Here is a 17,633-nt window from a genome sequence, read left to right on the forward strand (position 1 = left end):
TACTGTGAAGAAGAGATCATTATTTCCTTTGTTTTTCTGCTAGAGATGCGTTAACATGCACCCAACGGATTTGCAGTATGAGCAGTAGTTGTTGTGAACTTTTGTCTTTTCTGTAAGTCGGGTCTAGAATAATTGTTTGGATTTCCAGAAATGGCATGCTTAATACTCAGTTTGAAGCATTTTCCAGCCATGTGAGAAGTTGTTCTTCCTGGGTGCATCATTAGTCTACCTAGTTCAGTAAGCTGTCTTTGGCAGTAGTCAAATCTGACTGTTCTCAGAGGAAGTGACTATGTCCTTGCTTTGTGATCTGAATGATGATAAAGTGTTGGCCTGCAGAGAGGCTTTCTGAACTTTATGAAATGCAGAGCAGCAAAGGGATCCTCTTTGCATTCTGAGTTAATAGTTCCGAGTTTCAGTCCTTAAGCTGGTGCATCTCAACAGTTTCAGCAGAGAGAATGGACAATGGAGGAGTGCAGTTTCCTCATGGACAACCTTTGTGTGCATGTTTTGCTGAACATTAGTGCAGAAGATGCAAAGTTGGTAGCCTGTTCCTTTAAGGACTTTGTACAAAGCTGGCACCATGCCCAGCCTCTTCTCTTCTTCTTCCCACTTCAAGGCAGTTCCTTTGGGGCTTTTCCTGAAACAATACCGCAAGCTACCCTGCCACTCTGCTTGCTCTGCTTGCCCTGCAGACAGTCTCTGAATCAAGAGCCAGCTCTGCTTTGAGGGACAATGGAGAGTTGCAGCACAGGCAGAATGAACTATGCAGCCTGAGTCTGGATCTGTGCTGAAGGCGTAGAGAACAAGGCTGTCGTCTGCAAACAGCGATATGGAAGCTGAACCCCGTAGTCCTCAGAGTATGTGGGAAGGCGACTCCGAATTCAGCTTCCAATTTTGGACCCAGCTTTTTCTGTGGATGCACTTGGTTGGCCGGTTGGTCACTTACGTCCTGCGTAGCTTTGGGGGGCTAAAGCAATAACTCCTTCCTGTCCCTTATGACTTGGTTGTTCTTTGGAGGTCCACTGTGACATCTAATATTTTTAGAGCTCTTTGGCAAGCAGTCCTATGAGGAAGAGACGTTGCCCTGTATTTTTTCTTCTTTCCTTTTCCTTACCTCCATTCTTCTCTGTTCTGGATGGCCTTGCCTAAGAAAGGCTTCTTAACCTTGAGAGAAGGACAAAGCTTTAGAAGCAAGATTTCTGGTTTCTCTTCCCATGTTTATCCACACCCTCTGGACTGTGCAGTAATCTTTTGCTTCATTCAGAGAATATGAGCTTTTGGGGGCTGCTTAGCAATAGAATCCAGAAGTTATGAGGACTGCCATTCTGCAAATGAATGTTCACCCGTGGAATGTTGTATTAGTGTTTAGAAAGAGTGATTTCTATCTCCAGAACATGGAGCATCCAAGGGGATATGGACTTGAATGAGCTCCTACTTTGAGTTTTGGGGGGCCACACCTTGTCTTATTCCATCTACAGCATCAGAGGTTTACTTTGGCGTGCTCTAGTTTCATCAAGTTATCTGAACATCTTGGTCCCTTCCAACTCTACAATCCTATGATTCTATCTCAGTCTCCCTCTCTCCTTGAATTGTTTCTTCTTTCTGTTAAAGAATCACCTCGTTTTGGAAGATAATAGGGCTTCCCTACCTGACAATTTCCTTATTTGCCCTACCTTCAACCCTGAGGGCAAAAGAGATTCGGAGAATTTGTGAGCTATTTTAAGCCTCATTGCATAGTCCTTGCTACTGCTGATCTGGCAGGCCTTCCTCCCTCTGTATTAATCAAATCTGCCTGCTGTTCACCCTCTGATCAGCTGTGTAAGTGACCAGGCTCCCTGTATTTCTTTCTAAACAGAGAGAATATGGAATGAACTGTCTTGGAGCCTTTCTGAGCCTTAGCGTGGGGGCTTGGGAAAACCTGATATGGATGGCTGCCCCAGACTTGTTGCTGAACTGACATGAATGCTATGGTCCAGGGAGGTGGGTTTGATGGAAGTCGAGAGCAGTCGGCTCAAGCCAAAATGCCTGTGTGAATCACTTGGAGGGGAATGTTAAGAACTCTGCTGAATCTGGGACTGTGTCTGTTCTCCAGTTGCTGCCTTTACCCCTCTCTTCCTGTGGCGGGACAGGAAAAGCAGTTCTGCTGCCTCTACCTGTTGGCAAATAGCAATGACTGAAGAGAGTGCCCTCCTGGATCCTGACTGAGCTGCTTGGCTGTGTTTGCTCCGAGAGCAGAGCTGGGGCAGAGGAAAAGAACCGGTGATAAAATAAAAGAGAAACATGAGCCATGGAGCTGAGGTGAACTCTCAAAACTCCAGCAAGGACAAAGGGTGTAAGATGTCGGCGCTACAGAAACTGGAGAGTCTGGCAGGGCGGATCTTTTACTGGGGGCCACGGAGTGATGCTGGGGCACCGAACGTTGGGGAGGCAGCCTATGAATCTGAGCACACGGCAGCCTGGAATGAGCAGAGTGAGTTGACAAGGGAGCACGGTTTCCAGGGGTGCCAGAATCGGTGGGTTCCCCCGAGACTCTGCTCCAGAGCTGCTGCTGTTCTGTGCCTCTTGGTGCATGCGTATGCTTGTGGTTGAGTGTATAACTGGAATCTGAAATAGGGCTCTGATATTTTTCAGAGAAGCCCGCAAAAGGCTATAGCCTTAGCTCCGACAGCCATTCTGGCTATGACTGTTGACTACCTCTTTCCTCATGCTAAGCTAAAGTGTAGGGTGCTCAACTTTAATGAGGCCACAGCTGCTTGGTGTGTGGCTTTGATTTTGGCCTTAGAGAAGCCCCATCGGTTCTCAAAAGCCCACTTCAACTCACTCTTTCTTACTATTTGTTATCAAGCTGTTGGAGCCGGATGCTGCTCTAACTCTGCAAGTGTCTATTGCACGGAGTAGAGGTGGGGAGCCTGTAACTCTCCCAAAGTTGTTGGGCTTCTGCTTCTATCAACCCTGGCCCAAATAGCCAATAGGAAGGGATGATGTGAGTTGTAGTCTAGTAACATTGGCGGGGCACAGTTCCCCATCCCTGACTTAGAGAAAGGATAGCTGGAGCGTTCCTGGATGTTCTCCCACATTTTGTGGGGAGAATTGCAACTTTTTGGGAAGTTGTTGGAAAAGGTCATTATTAAGAAGCAAATTCTCTTTGCCCGTGTGTGTTTCAAAACCTTCTTCCCATTTTGACAGATTTTCCCCGGCCTCTCCAACTGATGTTGTCACTTTAGCTGTTTTGGTTAAAATGTGTGGTCAGAGTTGTTGACATAGGGAATTTCAGTCTGAGGTTGACAGAGTGATGTGTGTGAAAATCATGGGCTGATGATTGTTGCTTTTTCCTCTTTGCTGCCACTACCAGTCAGGATTGTAGCTTTTGTTGTTGACTTGGTGTGATGTCATATTCTATTTCCGTCACTGGCTGTATCTTAATTCATGGTGTTGTCTACCTGTAGGGTGATGGGTTGTAAATAGATGGTAGGTCTTCTATTGTTCTGTCTGGACCACACATTACTTCTTCATCTAAGGCAAAAGGGAGTGAATGCAGTCTTTTCTTGGATCCTCAAGTATGTTTAAACAAAACTGTCACAATGTTTTGGCAATGCTGCTTGGTCTAAAATAGAACCTTGTTGAACATCTGATGCCAGATTCTTCTTTGGCCCCTTTAATCTTTTGGCATTGACACTTCCTCCATGCTGCATCTGAGTGTGTTGCACATGAAGGAAAGTGTTCAAAACCACCAGCAGCACATTTTGGAACTATTTAGCTTATACAATACACATGTAGATTCTGTTCAACATCTACATGAAACTGCTGACAGAGGTCATTTGTAGATTTTGGCTGCGGAGTCATCAGTATGCAGATGACAGCCACCTCTCTCTCATTTTCATTTGTTCCTGTAAGATAGTTGAAAGGATGAATTGCTGTCTGATATCTGTGATGGACTGGATAGGGTGCAATGAGGGCAAACATAATTCAGACAGAAGAGGTACTGTTGGTAGTTGGACTGCGTGATATGAGATTGGTTTTGCAGCCTGTTCGGGGTGGAAAGTGTGAAAGTGCAGGTGCTTAGTTTGGGGGTGCTTCTTGATCTGGGTCTGTTTCTGCAGGTGGTGAGGGGTGCCTTTTCTCAGTATCACCAGGTGCAACAGCTATCATCCTCCCTGACACAGGGGAATCTTGCCACAGTCATTCCTCCTCCTCTAGTGACCTTCAGATGACAGTACTGTAACTGTTTATGTGGGGCTGCCTTTCAAAAGTGTTTGGAAACCTCAATTAGTTGCAGCCAGAATGCAAGGCACTTTGAATCTGTAATTAATGTATATGAATGCTGATTCTACATGATTTGCACTAGCTGCTGATTAATTATCATGTTCAGTTGCCTTGAACCCTCTTGTGAGGAACCCCAGGCTTTTGCCAGAGTTCAGCCTGCTCCAGAGAGGGTGCTCACCACACAACACCCTGCCTCTTCTTAGCTAGGCAGATAATAAATCAGAACTCCAGCTAACACTGCACAACCCTCTGGCTTGCTGAAGACCAGAAGGTCACTGCAGGGCTGGTCCCTTTGCATCAGCCAGTCCACCCAATCTGACACACAGCAAGGCCATTACCTGTAATGCGCATCTTTGGTTTTTTATTTATTTCAAGATCAGAGCACTTGGGAAATGTGAAGTGCTTCCGATCTCCTCCGATGTTTCCAAAACTGACAAGCCAATTGGAGCAGTTCATTTCAACAGTATAATGTAAGACAGTAGGGGGTCATTTTGTTGCTGCAATTGGCAAGGATTTCTAATCCTTAGTTTTTAACAATCTACTATAAACCCCTTGGGGATCTGTTAGTAGAGTATCTTCAGTCCACCCCTGGCCTAGAGCATACAAATACAGGGTAACGTCATGAATGATTGGTGGCTATTTAGCTTCCTGCATAGTTTCATTTGAATTAACTAGTTAAGCAACTCTGCAGTAGGATTAGATTTCTCTGGATCTAACAGTGATCCCTGTATTTCATGTTTATTAAATCCTCATAAAGAAAGCATGCTAGTTAAATCAGGGTGGGTTTTGTCTATCCTGCTAAGCACTGAAAAAATTGTGTCTGTTTTTCAGAGATGTCCTATGTCCTTTCAAACAAGGTGTTCTCTAGATTTGTTTCATCTTCTCCAGAACTGTTGACTGGATTTGCTTGCCTACCTTGCCCTGTCCAAATCCAGGTTTAAATGTGACTGTCTTTGAGCTTATATTAGCTTGGCAACCCTAAATGCCTAAGCAACAATAAACAAGTATGTTACTTGTCAACCACCTGGCATCCACCCACTGGGGAAGATGCATAGAGTGCATCTGTCAGTGAAATTTTAGGCCTTAATCATCTGCGCCCTTAGAGCTAGGTTGGCTGGCCAATTTCATTTAAACAAGGACTCCTGGCTGAAACATGGCAGACTTCCTTTGTTGATCACTCCTGCAAGCTTAGTGTTAGCAGAACCAGTTGCTTCTCCAGGTTTCCTAAAGCCCACCAAAGCCTTCCCATGCCAGTTATATAGAGCAGATGTCAAAGGGACTTGTAATTTGGGCAACACATGTTGTCTCTATTCCCAGGGATTCCCTTCCCTCAGTAACAATCAGATGCATAGTTAAAACCTGTGCAGACTTGGAAAGGTTGGCAGCTAGGTAGAGCTGTTTATGAGAAATTCCTGCAAGATTTGTGGTGTGCGCATTCAATGAGATGAATTATGTTCCCAAGTGTAAATATGTTCAAGTGGTCTGGTCCTTTGCTTCCTAGGTCTTGGTACTGTTGATTTAAGAATATTGATTTCTCCCACTGTGCTTTAGGCTCTAGGACAACTTGAAAGATTAGTTTGCCTCTCTTGAAGACAAGGCATAAAGCAGCAGCAACCCCACTTCTCCGTGTGGCCTGGTTGATGCAAGGACTGCATATTATTCTCATGGCAATTGTGCATCTAGTGTTGCAGGAGAAGTGTGATTGGTACATGCATTGAATGGTTCTCTTGTTAAATCATAGTGCAAGAAGGCATTGAAGTTAAGAATCCTTACTTTTTGTAGGAAGGCTTGCTGCTTTTTCTCTCCCTCTCCCTGCCCCCTTTCCCTTGTACCTTCCCTATCTTATGCTATGGCAAGTTCACAACACTGTGGAATAGAATGCCCCTTTGAAGCCTAAGTTGGGCTGGCACCCTCGGCTCTGAAATAGCTGATGGGCAAGTGCTAAACAATAGCTGGTGGGAGGTGCTGTTTGACTCACTGCTTGCCTGCTAATTTTGGTTCTTGGCCTGAATCGGCTGCAGTTTCCTATTGAGCGCAGCCGTGTTAGGGACATGGCTGGCTGTTCAATCTATTCCCAGGGAAATTGATTAGGGTCACTGTGTTCTGGGCCTCTGGCAAAGCTACTTTGTCCTTCATCTTCTAGACCACTGGGGCATGGTGGTTGAAGGGTTGAAAACCAGTGTCTCTCTCCTGTAGGTGGGCCTCTTACAGAACATGACAGACTGGTATTAAAGCAACCTGTAGCTGAGATAAAGGCTTCAGGATTGAAGAGAGATGAGTGCTCAACCTTTTTTCTCTGGGTGCTGTGTTAAATTATTCTGACTGCACCTGTACACTCATAATTATTACATAATTCTGTTTTGAAGGCACTGAAGAATTCAGCAGAAATTGTGCTCGCTCCTTTCTGCTTTGATACTTTTTGTTCTTGCAATATGTCTCAAGGTACCTCCTCCAGTATCTAAAATGTCTTCATTCTGCACATATAACTTAGTGGAAGATGTTCTCAATGAGCTTCTTGCCTTAATTTTGTAATTTTGATGCTTTGCTTTAGGGTCTTATAAGCACAGCAATAGAGGGGCATGTCTGTTGTCATCCACTTTTGTCACCTACTTCCTAAAGCAACCGCCCTGTACTGTATTTGCTACTATCAGTAATTTTTGCCTGCCTAGTTGAGGACTTGAGCACTTAACATTGCCTGTCTTTGAACCTCATCTTTGAGGTAGTATTGCAAAAGGGCAAATTGCAAACTCTTTGATCATCGTACCATCTACCAACAAAACTTTTATCTTTTTTGAATTGGGCTACGTTTTATTGGTCAGTTTTATGGTGACCAAAGCAGCATTGGTAGCAAAACTTGGCCAGAAGAAAGATTGATTAGCTAGATTGGAGAAGCCACCACCCTCTCAAACCCCTTGCCTCTCCTCCTCAGTCCACACATCTCACCAGCCCTGCTTCATGCCTTCCTCAAGTCCTTTTGCTGGCTGGAATGCATCCTTGAACTGTGATGATCCCACTTCCTCGTTGGGATGGAGAGATGTGTACTTTTGCATGGTCAGCTTCTGCATGATGTGGCTTCTGCATGGTCAGAATGCAACCTACTATGCAAAGGTAGTAAGAGCTGCATCTGTCGCTCCACCTACTTCTTGCTTCTGGTCCTGCTTCCTCTCTGGAATACATCTCTTGGAAAGCTGCTCAAGAGGGAGCAAGACTCACCTTCAAGTCACTGCTCAACCATGAAGCTCACTGGGTTGTCCTGAGCCAGTAGCTCTTCCTGCTTAACTTACCTTACAGGGTACTTAGGAGGATAAAAGCGGAGGGAGCAGGGAGAACCATATATGCTACTCCCTGGCCTTCCTTGAAAAATGGAGTATAATTTAAAAGCAACTGTATGGCAGGAATCTTTCAGCCATAAAGGTAGGAGTATTATAGTGGGACCGGGTGGGAGGTAGGAATGGAATGGTCACTTATAACACTGCACCTATCCAGTGGCAGGTGCTGGTAGCATTTGCTCAGCCCCACTGCACACAGTAGTAATAGCACCAAAGACTCCTATGCACGGGAAGAATTGCTTTCCCCAGGCATAAATAGTAAGTGCCATCACTGGCAAAGTGCAGTAACTCTTGGAACAGAAGCACAGCTTCTGAGAAAGGCATCTCAACTGCACATGACATGAGTTGCAACTGCATACTCATTGCATAAAAAAAAAATAAAAAATTGAAGGGCCCTAACAAGAGACTTGTGCTCTATAGGCTCTATTTTTTTTTTTTTAAATGAGCTGCATACAAGCAGATGATCATAGCCAGTGCTAAAGCAGTGAATGTGCTTTGTGGAGCCTCTGCCCCCTGCCACTGCCCACAAGCACAGAATGGGATCTGTGTGCATAGAACGCCAACTGGTGACTATTCTGGAAGTGAGCCAGGGACTGGCAGCTTGAATGCCAGTGTTGAATGGTGTCATTGTTTCTTATTGATACACCTGCCCAAGAGCCATAGATTCTGGAAATGCAAGAGAATGAAATTTGCGAGGAAAAAACAATGTCCAATCTTAAGTGAGAAAGGGGGCAGTATTATGATAGAAAGGGTTTGGTGGCTGCTGAGAGGAGACAATGAAGACAGCGAGAGCCACAGCAAAACTCCAGATTCCTCCACTGAGCATGTAAGCTTCCACGTTGGCTGCTCCCAGGACTGGACTGCACTAGCAAAAAAATTCCATATCAAGTAGAAGTACAAAAGCACTTTTGCCATATTTTAAATGGAATACATAAACAGGGTTCTTACTTGTTCTCAACAAACTTCTCCTTCAGAAAGTTGAGGAAACAATGAGGGACATGCTATTTTTAGATCAGAATCTGACTAATAGGAAGGAAATGTTTGAGTCTGTGAAAACAGTTGGCTATGTAAAAGAAAGTAACTATGAACTGCTGAAGTCCATGATCCTGAAATAGGAAGAGGAAGGGCAGCAGAATAGCAATGAATGTTTAACAGCTGAAAGCTTCAAAAAGAGCATTAGCTTTTTGAAAAGTGTTGGCTGGAAAAATGTTTTGAAAGGAGAATCTATGATAGCAATCAAAGCCTGATGTTCTTTCCTAATATGATCAGGGCAGGAAATGGGACCTCCAAAACAAAGTTGAAAGGAAGACAACCTACCTTAATATCTGGCTCTGACTGATGGTGCAAATGGGGACATCTTGCATTGCTTCTACTGTCTGACCCTTAGAGAAAGGGAGCTCTGTTATGAGAAATGCAGCTGCCTGGAACACCTGTGTTCTCCATGATTGCAAGTCATCATTTGGTGTGACATTCTTGGGGTCTTCTGGGAATCTCTCTTGTGCCAACCCTAGGCATTTTGCTGCCTCAAGTGGAGCCCGAATTATGTCGACTAGGGTCAGCATTTTAAAATGTCTTTGCCACCTATTCAGATACAGATTCTTGCCTTCATCCATCTCTTCATCACTGCCCCGTTGGTGCCACATACAGCAGAACTCTACCTTGTTACATGGTAGGGATGGTCATGATCCCCCCCCCCTTTTTTGGAGATCATAAATTCTAAAAAAGATGGCATGTAGGGCTCAAACAATTTCAGACCAAATAGGTTAAAAAAATATGTAACTGTGCCTGCAGCACTAAAGGAAACCATTACTCACCTTGGAACCTGTTGGTAATTGGCCTTCTAGGGTGGTCTGATCCATCAAGAAGTATGCCATGCTGTTTTGTCTCCAACTGTAGTCCTTTGCACTACTTTACAGGTGAAACATTTCCATGTGTGTCTGAAGGTTGGAAGGATGTTTGCCATGTCTGAAAGTGGGGTATAAATATATTTAAAAATAAATAAATTGTCCAGTAGCACCTTAGAGACCAACTACCGATAAGTTTGTTCTTGGTATGAGCTTTCATGTACATGCAGACTTCTTCAGATACCTTGTGAGGTTGATGGACTTGGATTTCATGGGGCTCAATGTGGTGCCTTCCATGGTTCTAGATTCAGGTAGGTGTTGGTCTGATGCAGTAGAAATATATAAATTAACAATTGTTCAGTTGGGTAGTCACCTTCCCATTGAACAGACTTCAGTAAGAAGTGCTCCTGGCTAGCCTGGCCCGCTCCTCAAATGAAGAAACCAAGGACTGACGCCATCAGTGGTTTGATGGTATCTCCCTCCCTTCCAGTATTCTTGGAGCCTGCTGACCATCATTCCGTCAGATGCATTCAGAACCTGGCACTTTCAGACAGAGCATCCCTCCCATATGCTGCCAGAAATCCTTGGATGCTCTTCACAGGGGCTATTACAAAATTCTGAGACAGACTCAGCCAGCTGATGCTCGAAAAGCAAAAGCTGGTGGGGGGGGGGGTGTTGCTTTTGATCCATTCTTGCTTATGAGACGCTCTGAGAAGGTTGGGCTGATCTTTGAGCATCCTCTGTATGGAGGTTATCTTTAGCTCAGCTACCGAGCAGTCATTCCTTCTGAAATCACTGTTCTGCTTTTCTCTTGAGAAATTAGTCCAGCTCTGACTTGAGGGAGCAATGTGAAGCCTTAAGCCTTCTGGCATCTCATTGTACTTGTGCTGGATAGGACTGCTTTTATTTCCTCAAATATATATGTGTGTGTCTATGTTGTAGATTTCATTCAACTTCGTATTTCCACGTGAGTCCTGCTACTATCTCTAGCTACTTCTGTTGGGCCACCACCTCAAGAGAGTCCTGTGCTGGATAGCTGCATATGCTTAATCTTCTAGTAAATTGGCAATTGCGGTGTAGCTGTCATGCCTTATTATCTCACTGGTCATCACCTGCAGGCCATGTAAACAAGCCTCTCTCCTCTCATCCCTTGGTATTTTCTTTTGGATTAGGAGCTGCTCTTGTATAGGTTACTTTAAGCCTGTGTTAACCTGTTTCTATTAATGAAAAGAGACACAGGGCTATCTGTTCTTGGCAAGCATGTGCTTGAACTTGCTTTCTGTTCTGGTGTTTGTTTGTTTTTAGGATCTGCTCTGGGGTGGCTGGGTTAAGAGGCGATTCCTTTTCAATCTTTGGGGCTTCCTCTCTTTTTCAGCAGCCGCATGACACTTCAGTCACACACATCAAAGTAAAAACCTAACAAGTAATGAGGGTGAGTGAAGCAGAAGCTCAAGGTGGAACTGAGATCACTAATGGCAAAATGAAAATCTCACGGCTGGGCTTATAAAATGTTTTCATTTCGAGGGAACAAAAGAAAGGGGTTTCTCTCGGCACCAGCTGGAGACTTGGGCTTTTACTTTCTCTGCTTACTTTCCCCTCTTAAGGAATAGAAAAGAGATGTATAGTCACCACTTGAAAACAAGCAAATGCACCGCTACCTTTCCTCTTTTAATCTGGAAAACAAGAAGGGTGAGTGCATGCTGGCTGGTCTTGGCTTGGGTCAGTTTGCAGGGCATGGGGGGAGGATCTACGGCAGCCTTTTGTGATAGGCTTGTGAATGAGCCGCCTTTGGTGACTGGCAGTATCTTTCTCGCCACCTCCTCCTCTCTTTCTCTTTGCATTGCCATCATGTGATCCCCTGCCCCCCTTCTCCCCCCCAGCATTGTTTCGTAACCAGCTGTCCCACTTACAGAACAGTTGTTTCTGGACTTCGGGGAAGTGTTACACTGGGGGGGAAATGGTTTGCACAGCATCTGCGATGACTCTCTCGACCTCATCTCTAGGCAGAGGCCACGTTGGCACGGTCTAGTTCAAGCCTCACTCCACTTGGAATCTCAGGAGCTCCGTGTATGGTGGATCTTCAAGGTGGAGCCTGCTGTGTCTGAATAAGCAGCAGGTGTTCCAGAGGAGCCTTTCCAGGTGCTATGGTAGATCACTCCTGCTGGCTATAACGGTGGCCTACACTGATGCAGTCGAAGGAAAGGGAGAGAAGGCGAAACAGGCGTGCCCTGGAGCTGCGCTCAGCCCTTTGCTGGCTGGGGACTCTCTTTCGCTTCCAGGAGAAGTTGAGCTCCAGGCGGGGGCCGTGTTTGCTTTTGCCACCAGGGGCAAAGTCCCCCATGAGCCGTCGGGCCAGCCCTTCCCCGCCACCCGTTTTGACCTTTTAACTGTATGGTTGCAGCTACGGAAACAGCCAGGTCACCAGGTGGACCCTTGGGGTTGAGGGCCACCGAATGGATGGTAAGGAACCACGGGGTCCTGGGTGGGTGAACGGACTGCTGTCTGCTCTCTCCCTCGCTCCCTGTGTTTATTAGACAGCTGCTTCTTTCAAGGAATGTATGGTGAGAAAAGGGCTCTAAAGACAAAGACACACATGGATCTATCTGTGACGCTGAATGTGGCACAGTAAATTTTTGAGCAGATGGGTTTGTACTCACATGCAGCCCCCACAACAAATCAGCTCTGACTGTCATAGACATATGTAGAAACTATTTAAATGGTTAGCCTTGGGGGAGTTATTCCTGATGAATTATGTTTCCACTAACTCCAGAATTTATCCCCTTTTATTTCCAGTTAAAGAACCTTGAGAGTTGAACAAAAGATGCTCAGAGCTGCTGTTTTCTCTCTAAGGGTACCATTTTTGCTTTATGAATTTGCAGCACGTCGTAGTTTGAGCTGAGCTTTCTTGCTGCTATTACCATCCTAATTGCTGTTTTAAATGCTTATATGAAGGAAGAATCTGCCAGTTTATTCTAAGTAGTAGATTCAAAGCCTCAAAAATCAAAGGTGTTGGCACCATAAAGAGTAAGGAGGGTCAATTAGGAGAAGTCTTAAGGATCAACATGCTCAAGAGTGTGCTCCTTGCTGACAAGCTGTCTAAAGCAAATTCTGATAACTTTCACCCATTGCATTGGACATGGTTGTATTTAAATAAAATGTCTAGTCCTCAAGGTTGTGATGAAGTAACAGAAATAGCTGTTTAGATTCTGCTAAACACTTAGGATATGGATGAGTCTTGAAGCAGATTCTCTTGTTTCCTGGAATTCTAACATTTTATCAGTATTCCAAACTCATGGGAGTGGCAAGGGTGGAGAAGGCTCATCATTTGTGGGGTAGGAGGGAAAGGTTAAACTTCCCTCTCTTTTTTTTTTAACTGACTGGCTTCCTAATGGTGCATTTAAGTGTTACATCTAATTTGGCTTTCAGTGACAAATGGCAGGTGAAAACATTTCCCCCTGGAAACCTATGCCTGCTCACTTTGACCACTGGTCTTCTCTAGAGGCCTTTCTTTCTCCCCCATTAATGTCTGTTGTTACACCTTCTGACCTGGTCACTACAATCTCAGTTATAGGGTGATGGGCAGCCTATTGGTGAAGAAACTGCACCATGCTTTTTCTCAGAAACACTGTCCTGTCACTTATTAGGACCATGTTCACAGATGTCATGGCTGAGCTGAGATGTCATGAGACTTCCTGTTTCAGCCGCCAATAAAAAAATAGAGCCATTGTGATGTAGTGTTACTGTATTGGACTTGGACTGGGGAGACCCTGGGTTCTAATCCCCACTCAGCTATGAAACCCACTGGGTGACCTTGGATCAGTGACTCTTAGCCTAATCTGCTCACAACTTTTGTTAGTATAATTGGAGAAAGGGGGATAATAGAATTGTGTATGGTGCCCTAAGCTCCTTGGAAGAAGAGCGAGATATAAATGTAATAAGAAAAAAATAAATATTTTACATCCTCAAAAGTATCACAAGCAAAATGAAATTTGCATAAATCTGTCCCATGGTTGATTCCAATTGCAGGCATTGGTTTACTGGTCATAGGATATTTCTTAGAAGTGTTGAGGGCATGAGGTTATAGAACCAGATTACCTGCACTTGGCCTAGAAATTAAGGGCACATGCATACCATACATCCCAACACACATTTAAAGTGCATGGCTTTCCCAAAAGAATCCTGGGAACTCTATTTCTCTCCCCCCCCCGTACCTTCAACTACATATTCCAGGATTCCTCGGAGGAAGTTATGTGCTTTAACTGTGTGTTGGTTGTGCTTCAAGGGTATGGCATGGATCTGCCCTAAATCTGCTAGTCTGTATCCCATCCTTTTGCTGACTGGCTTTCTATACTAGAGAGATTACAATGGCGTCTGTTCCTGCATAGCCACTGAAAAAGACAGGAGAATGCAAGGCTGTGTATTGATAACATCTGGCTGGCCTGTGCTTGCCTATGGCCAAGGCTCTTAGGATGTTTAAGATCCCTCTGAGATAACATACAAGTTACGCACCAAAGCCAACACTTGCCCCTCAAGAGACTTGTTAGCCAAGTGATGATGCTTTTTTGTTGTTGTTTTGGAAACCTTGTGAGGCGGGAGGCCCCTTGTGTTGGAGAATATATTGGTTTCCGTCTCCAGTTGCTAGCAGTGCAGGAGCGAGATTAAATTCTAATTTCATATCTGAATTAATGCTGAAAAGACCCAGAGTGATAAAGTGGTGAAACAAAACCAGTAAAACATTAAATGAGGAACATTGAGGTGGCAATGTTCAGATGCAGAATCCCACGCAGACTGCTTCCCAACAGTCCTGCAAAAAGATGTTTTCCTTGCATTTCTACAATGTCACCGTGAAAATCATTGCCACACTTCTTCTGGGAACTCATTCCAAACCTGCTAGAAAGGTCCTGCTCCTTCCAATTGAAGTTTAACTTCTGGAAGATGGGGATTTTTATCTGGGCCCAACCAGAAGTTCCTAATGGGAGGCTAGTGTATGTGTGTCAGGAACACAGGAAGCTACCTTCCACCAAAGCAGACAATTGGTCAGTCTAATTTAGGGATGGAGTCCCTGTGGCCCTCCAGATGTTGGACTCCATCTTCCATCAGTCCCAGCTGGCATGACCAATGACCAGGGATGATGAGAGTTGTGGCCCAACAACATGGATGGCCACAGGTTCCCATCTCTAGTCTATACTGACTGGGAGCACCTTTCCAGGATTTCAGACAGGTCTTTCCCAACCTACTCGGAGATACTAGAGATTGAGCCTGGAGCCTTCTGCATGTAAAGCAGGGGTGGGGAACCTGGGGCCCTCCAGCTGTTCTTGGACTTTTTACTCGCATCGGCCCCAGCCAGCATGGCCAATTTAAGGGACAATGGGAGCTGGAGGTGAGCAATATCTGGAGGCCCAGAGGTTTTTCAGTTGCATGTGCCCTATTGCTATACGGGTGTCCCCCCTACTTAGGCAGAGATTATGTTTCAGGGCCCACGCACATAAGCAAAAATCGTGTAAGTGGGGAGCACCCTCTAAAAAGCCTCTGAACGCTTCCTTTTCCCTGCTCTCCAGCTCTCTCTACAATGCAGACTAAAATATCAGCTCTGGGGCTGGTTGGAGGCTGGAGGACACGCAGGCAAGTAGTGGCGGTGGTGGCTGCTGCAGTACCCCGCCCATCAGCTGTTAGGGAGGGAGGCTGTGTGCTCGGGTCTCTTTGGGGCTTCCTCCGCCGTCACTGATGTCTTTTTCAGGCTCTAGGGAGGGTCTCCTCACAAGCAACAAGGACTGTTCAGCTCTCTCCCACGATTTCCTGCTTTGCATTTTTTTATTTATTTCCTGGCACTGCATCTATATGTGTTTGTGTACAAGTTTATTGCCTGTAGTCTTTCCCCCTTGTATGGCCAGAATGCCTAGTAACCTCCAGTTACTTCAGCTTCCCTTCTGATAGGGAGTACAGTTCATCTCCTTGAGCAGCCTGGACCTTGTTTTTACTCCATGCAGAAGATACCATCTGCCTGGGAATGCAAATGGTGCCATACCAACAATTATTTGAAGCATGTGTGGTTCCACAAAATGTGTTCCGTAAATAACACTGGGGCTTTTAATCCCTAGTGCAGCTTTTCTTTTGTATTCCTTTCCATTTGTTTATTCTTAAGGCGTTTATATGCAGCTTAATCATAAGCATTTCCACCAAGTATTTTGTGAGAGGACCGCAACCTAAGCTGCAGAGCAGCTAAAATAGCACTTGGAGGTGGCTTTCTCCATGGGAAGCACAAAATAAGTTTTTTTAAAAAAATAAATACAGCACGTCCATCATACGATGCTCTAATTTGCCATGCTCATGAAAATCATATGCAAATTGTATTTCATGTGGATTAGCACTGAACTTTCAGCTCCTGCAGCTTTTCTCGAGGTGCCCCTCTTTCGAACAAGGTGCTCCACCTTGGCTGTCGCTTTGCTGATCTCCGAAGTGCAGAGATAAAAGAGGTGAATTCGTGTGTCTGATGCGAACAGCTTCTGCGTGGTGAATAAGCCTGGTGGGAAAACTCTTTGAGGACGAAAGCGTGCATGGTGGAGATCGGCGCAGTTAAAGAGCGTGCCTGCCTATGTTGCTTGAGTGCCCTGTGCTCAGTTTATCTGCCAGCAATGCAGCCTAGTAGTTGTGTTTTGGATACAGTGGGAGAAGAAGGAGATACCGGAGGCTTTGAAAGATTACTAGGGCTGCATCTCTATTAGCCCCCCTATGCTCTGGTGTTTACCTTGGCACAGGTCAGTCTGTGAGGCTCTTGTGCAATTGGACATGGTCGATTAGTTCCATAAGCTGGATTCAGGGAGTCTGACCAAGCCAATGTGAATAGAAAATGCCTTCATCGGGTTCACTGTTTAAGGGGTGCTCTCAGCTCAAATGGTGTAATGGAGAGTTATTTCTGTGGCAAGAGATGCTTTTAACACCTGGGGCTTTGTCGTAATGAGGCAAATGGTGTGTTTCTGCTCTTTCCCCCTTGTTGCTTCTATTCAGCCAACCAATTTCTTGTTCTGTTGTCATCTGCAATTCTGGCTGCAACAGCGGTTGAAGATGTGTGGGGAGGGGAGCATAATTAGGAAGGGAAATGGCTTGAGAATCCAACCCCCTTGGGCCAACCCAGTCTTGTATACAGCATACTGTCTCTCCCAGCAGCTAGCATAAGAAACCTATTACAAGAAAGGTAGAAGAGCCCTCTAGTGGTCATAGAAAGGATGTTTTCACACATATATTGGGTATCTTAATCTGCAACAGAAATTTGCTGAAGCCCTAAAGCTGGGGTGGGGAGCCTGTGTCCCCCAGAAGTTGCTGGACTATAACTCCCATAATCCCAGACCATTAACCATATTGGCTGAGGCTTATGGATGGCCCACTTTAACTGATTCCGCAGCCCCGCCCTATGCACTTCAGATCTCATGAAGGCAACCCTCTTAAAGGAAACAAGGGGCACCCAAAAATAAAGTAATGATTTCTGCATACTCAGAGGACTCTCTGGGAGACATGCAGAAGTATGTAAGTTTGTGAGCTGAAAGAACAACTTTTTGAAAAGAGGAAAAAAAGCATTGTGGGCATTTTAAGACCTTTGGAATGTCAGTGACATACAGAAAAATAGACTATTTACTGGTGCAGTTCATCTCTGTCGGAAGAGGGAAATTCTAGGTTCATGTTGCACCCCAAAAGTAAGAGGTGCTGTCTTTTTGCTGCTAGCCTCTTCTGGGAGGGGGTTGGGGGCCAGGGAGGGGGGCCATGCTGCTGTTGCTGTCCATTTACAGCAATGTTAAAATCCTGGGTTTCCTTCATTGTTTTATGTGAGCAGCTCTTAGTTCTGCCCTGGAGGATGGAAAAAGTGGGTCAGATTAGAAGTTGGGCATGCTGCGTTAGTCTAGCAATTATGTCTATGGCTGCAGGCTGTTGAGCCATAGAATGATGGTGTCAGTTAAAAGTGGCAAGCAGAGGGGGAGGTTGGGGGAGGCATGACATGAGGCTAAAATATTTTCACCCTATATATTCCTCTATTTTGGTAATTTTTTTAAAAAAAAGAAGGTGCTTGTACTCATGTCTTGATAAAAGTGCTGTGGGTACCAGCACCAAATGGCTACCTTGGCAGCAAAAGGTGCCTGCACTCCATATTGGTGAGTGCTGCCCTCCCAGAAACAATATATGCACACATTCAGACTTATATCTCAAT

General features: G+C 45.1%; 1 protein-coding gene and 1 long non-coding RNA gene across 6 annotated transcripts in view; one reads left to right on the forward strand and one right to left on the reverse strand.

Annotated features, from left to right (window-relative positions):
* The window catches only part of PRKACA (protein kinase cAMP-activated catalytic subunit alpha), a 59,565-nt gene that overhangs the window by 20,390 nt on the left and 21,542 nt on the right, over positions 1-17,633 (forward strand). The window contains exon 1 of one of the 5 annotated variants that reach the window (XM_083489567.1): positions 633-2,470. The exons of 3 other annotated variants lie outside the window; for them this stretch is intronic. In XM_083489567.1, coding sequence (XP_083345693.1) covers positions 2,281-2,470 — 190 coding nt within the window. In that variant the 5' untranslated portion in view covers positions 633-2,280. Of the gene's footprint in view, positions 1-632; positions 2,471-11,330; positions 11,897-17,633 lie in introns of those variants that run through there. One more of the 5 variants, XM_083489569.1, reaches the window with a different exon arrangement.
* On the reverse strand, positions 2,870-11,471 carry LOC310700307. The gene is made up of 3 exons (XR_014522562.1): positions 11,347-11,471; positions 9,407-9,843; positions 2,870-8,974 (listed from the first exon to the last, which is right to left on the reverse strand). It is a non-coding gene; the product is annotated as an uncharacterized lncRNA (long non-coding RNA).

This window comes from Podarcis liolepis (assembly GCF_965112155.1).
Source record: "Podarcis liolepis genome assembly, chromosome: 2".
Lineage (NCBI taxonomy): Eukaryota > Metazoa > Chordata > Lepidosauria > Squamata > Lacertidae > Podarcis > Podarcis liolepis.